Source organism: Acyrthosiphon pisum, chromosome A3 (genome assembly GCF_005508785.2).
Source record: "Acyrthosiphon pisum isolate AL4f chromosome A3, pea_aphid_22Mar2018_4r6ur, whole genome shotgun sequence".
Taxonomy (NCBI): domain Eukaryota; kingdom Metazoa; phylum Arthropoda; class Insecta; order Hemiptera; family Aphididae; genus Acyrthosiphon; species Acyrthosiphon pisum.
Window position 1 is genome coordinate 9,376,975 of NC_042496.1, and position 5,412 is coordinate 9,382,386.

General features: G+C 28.9%; 1 protein-coding gene across 2 annotated transcripts; it reads right to left on the minus strand.

Annotated features, from left to right (window-relative positions):
- Positions 1-778: 778 nt before the first annotated feature.
- Positions 779-3,230, minus strand: Tceb2 (transcription elongation factor B polypeptide 2). Of its 2 annotated transcripts, XM_008183868.3 has the most exons (5): positions 3,109-3,230; positions 2,890-2,991; positions 2,708-2,801; positions 1,461-1,602; positions 779-1,401 (listed from the first exon to the last, which is right to left on the minus strand). In XM_008183868.3, exons 2-5 carry the CDS (start codon positions 2,890-2,892, stop codon positions 1,290-1,292), a joined length of 351 nt encoding a protein of 116 aa, XP_008182090.1. In that variant the 5' UTR covers positions 2,893-2,991; positions 3,109-3,230; the 3' UTR covers positions 779-1,289.
- Between the last annotated feature and the right edge of the window lie 2,182 nt (positions 3,231-5,412).

Below are 5,412 nucleotides of genomic sequence, written 5' to 3' on the forward strand. Positions count from 1 at the left end.
TTTTATTAAAATAATATAGTTTAAATAATTGTATTATTTATTTAATTTTGTCTTAATGATATCTTGAAGACGGAAGATGATATATACAAGATGTTCTGATAATCTGGTACCTTGTCAGGGATTTCATCTTTGGAAAGGTATCAAACCACAGAATAGTAATAATCTATTCTGTGAACAATTTTAAAAATTTATATACTAAGGTAGTAGATATTAACCCAAAGACTACCAATGCTGCTTTAGACAGAACAGGTCGATCACACATCAAATCTTCAAGATAAGGCTAATTTTTCAAAAGCACGGGAATTTGAAAAAATGTGTCTTCTTGTAGATTTTAAGAAGGCCTATGACTCAATCCATAGACCTAACCTATTATAAATCTAATGAAAGAATTCAACTTCCCAAAGAAGTAGTAAGACTAGTGGGAGCCACTCTAGAATATACAGAGATTAAAATGAAAATAGAGCCTCAGAACCGATCAGGGTAAATACGAGACTAAGACAAGGAGATGCACTTTCACCAGTGCTCTTTAACTTAGCGCTCGAGAAGGTTGTTAGGGAATCAAATATCACTGCATGTATCTCGTTATCGCAGCCCACTAGTAAGATTCAACTTGAATTACAAAAAATAAACAAAATTAGAATATAAAAATTTAAAGCTCATATAACTTAAATTTTGAAATTAATATGAAGAATTATTGTAATTATATTATAATTTGTATTTTTTTTTTTATGTGGATTTTTTTCCACAATTTAAATAAAATAAACATACAAACAATTCAATGTTTTAAAATTATTTTTATTTGCAGTGTTCCCCGCTTGAAAATATATAGTATTATGGTAAATAGTAATTTAAACATCTTACTATAATATGTAAATAGGTAATATTTTTTACTCAAAATATTTTGTATCAAATACGATTTTTCATTTTTGAAAATAATATACAAACTAAATTAATTATATTAAATTCATTTATATTAAATGTTTTAAATGTTAAATTAACAAATTGAATCTCGGTATATTGTTTAAATGAACAATTTTGAAAAACTTTATAATATATTGTTTAATTTGTTTAGTGTTTAATATGTTACCATTTTCATAATTATGACATGTTTATTGATTATAAATAAAATATAAAATAAGGTTATAATATAATAAAAAAAAAAAGTACTATAACCATTTGGCAATTATAAAAAAAAAACCTTAGTTTAAGCTGAGATGCTATTTTTCACTTATTTATAAACCATTAAAAAAAAAAACCCATTTTTGAACATGTTATTTAGTGATTGCTGTTTACATGGGTGGTTCTTGGCCATTAGTTTCTTGGTTTTTCATGACATATGGCAATTCTGGTGGCAATGAGTATGGTACCATTTCTAAAGGCTCAAATTCTCCATTTTCCATCCTACAAATACCATAAAAAATTAATAATCTATAAATATTTTAATGTCTAATTATTTTTACTTCAATGCTAAACCAATAGTAGCTGGACTTTGTGCCTTAGCAATAGTAGAATTCAAACCACACTCTGACAATGTTTTTGTCTCGTCCATAATTTCATCTTTGTAGTAAAGTTGTTGATTTGCTGGTGCTACTTTTATGATACCTAAAATAATAATTAGTAATGTAGTACCTACATTTTAGAAAAATTCAATAATTTAATTTTAGTCTTCGTTGTTTTCAAAATTTGTTGTTCTCATAAATAGGGTAATCAAAATGTTGAGTTATAAATTGCATGCTACTACCACCATTTTTGTAGAACAAATTTCTGATTGATTTGTTTAGGATTTAACCATATTAATTATTAACCTTTAAAGTTTAAGATAATATTATGGAAAAGGCCAGACATAATATTTTTGATAGTTGTTGATTGACTGTCTTTCTACAATAGAAAACCTAGAAGCTGACAGTACTTTAGTAGCTTCCAATTTTAACAATATGATGGCTTATCTGTATATTATAAAATAGAGACTGCAGAATGGGGTTAAGATCCCAATGAGTCCATACACAATTTACCGCAACAGTGATGGTACCACCAAGACAAAAGAATTTTACCACCACCGCTGCATTTTATAAATCTAACATTAATAAAATTCAAACCTTTCAAAATATTGCTCTAAGAAAGTTAACAAACAAAACTTCTTACATCTCAATTTCTACTCTTCATTCAGATCTATACTCTGTTCAAAATGAGATCAGTATCGGGCGACTAAATTGTGCGCATGGGCGTGGCTACGTCACACGACACAATTCTACGCGCCACTGTAGTGGGGAAAGCGTCTGATCATTGCGGAACAAAAAATGGTCGCTGCCTGATACTGATTTCGTTTTGAGCATGGTATAAATCTAAAACAATAAATTATGAATACAAATGTTTTTATAAAGGATTTCACAACCACCCAACAATAATCCTCTTATGAAAAATTTTGCTTCCGCTACCGTAGCAGGTAAACCCCAAGATTCTTAAAGCACAAATGGTGTCGTGATTTTTATAAGAAAAAATATACATACGTACATAATATTATATACATTAATATATATAGTATACATAATAATTAATAACTAATTTGTAGTAAGTGTAATCCATGGGTCTCCTCTCATCAAAATAATGTTACCATGCCATACTTGTACTTTTAGCATATATTCTTATTGTATCAAATGACACAATTATAAATTGGTCGTAAAAATAAAAATAAAATATTTGTACATACATCCAATAATCTTTTTGAGTTCATTAACCAATATGTTGTCTTTAGCATCTGTAAATATGGTCAACTTTTTTCGTTGTATCATCATAAAGGCGTCCTAAACAATAAAATAATGTCATTTAAATTATGTTTTACAACGAGAAGTTGAATTTCATAAACTACCAACTAAATTAAAATGTACAAACCATTTTAAATTTCAACTGAAAATATTTTGATCACGAATTATATTGATAGTCAACTTTTCACTAAACAATGATTTTGAAAACACGAGGTCAAGAATCTAAAATCTGTAATACACCGAAAAGAAGAAATATCAAACAACCATTAGATTAGATAATACATTAATACATGTATACAGGTTAATTTTAATAGGTACAAATTACAATAATACAACTTCAACTTACTATATTATAGAAACTTATAGAAACTACAAACACTAGGCAAATAAAATCTACCGTAAACAGTTGTAAAATAATATACCAAATAATTATACATAGATAGTAATATTTTTTTGTTATTAACCTTATCAGTTGTCACATGATTTTATAATACAGGTTAGCCACCATCACTTATAATTAAATAACAGATTTTTATATTTTTTTTATTGTAAGATGACGATATAATAAAATTACAATATTATGATCTAACATCATATTATACCAATTGGTAATTGCTAACATCTAAACAGAATTCTGATAGTGAATTCTTCACTATTAAAGAATATAATAAAAATTAGTGATGGGCATAATCAGGGGTACGAAACTCTGTGAATTGGCCGAATCGGGCGATTGTAGCCTTGAACACGGTCTCCAGGGGGGCGTGGCATACGAAATCTATGATAAAAGTAAACAGTGGAAACAACCCGACCCCGCGCAGAATACCCTACCTATTAGGCGGAAACGGTTTTTCAATACGGGTATAACATCATGTCAGTGTTACGGAAACAGTTTCATTGTTCGGACTTCAGATCATAGGTAAACACTTCACCCATCAGCTGATCGAGTTTCGCTTCTATATTGTTCTATGGCATAATCGAATGATTTTAACAATCGAATGATTAGTAATCGAGACATTTTCATAATCGAGATATCACTCGAAATAATCATTCGAAACTACCAAATTTCCGATTGAAACATTATTAATCAAGATATTGCCATAATCGAGAGATCACTCGATCAAAATAATCGAAAATCGAAACGTTTTGAACGAAATATCGAATAATATCTAGTGATGTGCATTATCGAATTAGTATGAAGACTATAAACCAAATTTTTAAATAAATAGATTTTAATTGGTAAGAAATACAGATTCTTATTTCTTACTATTCTTAGCTTTTAATGTTTTTAGTTTTTAGTTTAGAGTTTCGACCGGACCCGCTAAAACGCATTGTGTGGCAGGCCGGTGGACCCTAAACGTTCTAGTCGGTTCTAAGCAATTATTATTGTTTTGTGGTTGAGTGATTAATGAATAATGATTATATAGAATCATACTATCATAGCCATAAATATTAAATACGTCTATGTTTAGAATATAAATAACTAAGAATAATACAACATTATTAGGTAAATGTAGTAGGCACTGTATTATATTAAACGAGTCGAAACTCGCGAAAGACGAAAATACAGACTCGAAGTCAACAACAATTTAATAATAACTTGATTAAAATTTTTGATGGTTAATTGATAATTCCCTCGTTCCATGGACATTATTCGAAATAATTTATATTCAGTTATATACATTTTGAGTTTTTTACTTTTTTAATTTAAAATAGATCGAGAATCCATTGTTTTTAAAATAAACGAGATATAATCGAAATTCGAAATATCTTGATTATATAATCGATATTATTTTAATAATCGAAATATCTCGATTATGGGCATCCATTACTAATAAAAATGTATACATTTAATCGTGGATAGATCTAAGTAGAGAGCCTAGATAATAAGGCTATATAAATAATAATTATTATTATTAAGGCTCTATAGAGTATTATACTATTATAGATCTTAGTAAAAATGGTTTAAAATAGGTGTAATTGAATATTATATTATTATTTATTATCTTATCGTATTATATTTATAAATAATTAAGGTATAATTATATAATTTATTATTTGACTTTAAATTAAACCGTATTTTAGTGATGCACACCAAAACTCAAAAGTTTGGCCGGCTGTTGTCTCAGACTCCGGAGGAAATTCGTAAGACACTACAAAGTATAAAGGTATATCTATAGTGTCACATCAGTGGCGTAGCCAGGAGGGGCTAAGGGGGCTATATCCCCCTCCATTGACTGTGTTGACCTTAGAATTTTTATCAAGATTAATAAAAAAATAAAAAGTGTGAATAAAAGACATATTGTATTTGTATACTTACCCCCCCCACCCCTCCCATACAAAATTCCTGACTACGCCACTATGTCATATCTATAGGGCTCTACAGTGGCGTCGAACTATAAAAAATGCAGTATGGTGAATATCAAATTGTAATAGTACTTAACCACTTACTAATTGGTATATAATATAGTTTATAGTTAATATTGTAATATATGGTAGATAATATAGTTTTAGACCTCAATACTTTTATAATATGTACATATGGGTCATGTGTCACCTACCCAGCACCCAGTACCCACCCAACACATAATTCACTATGGTAGTCGCCATACTACGGTATAGGGATCGGCGCCACATGGGCTCTATATTCGGT

Coding starts and splice junctions, on each gene's coding strand:
- Tceb2 (XM_008183868.3), bottom strand. Junction 1,603..2,707: donor ACTCAAAAAGATTATTGGAT/GTATGTACAAAT, acceptor TTATTATTTTAG/GTATCATAAAAGTAGCACCA. Junction 1,402..1,460: donor ACTATTGGTTTAGCATTGAA/GTAAAAATAATT, acceptor TGGTATTTGTAG/GATGGAAAATGGAGAATTTG.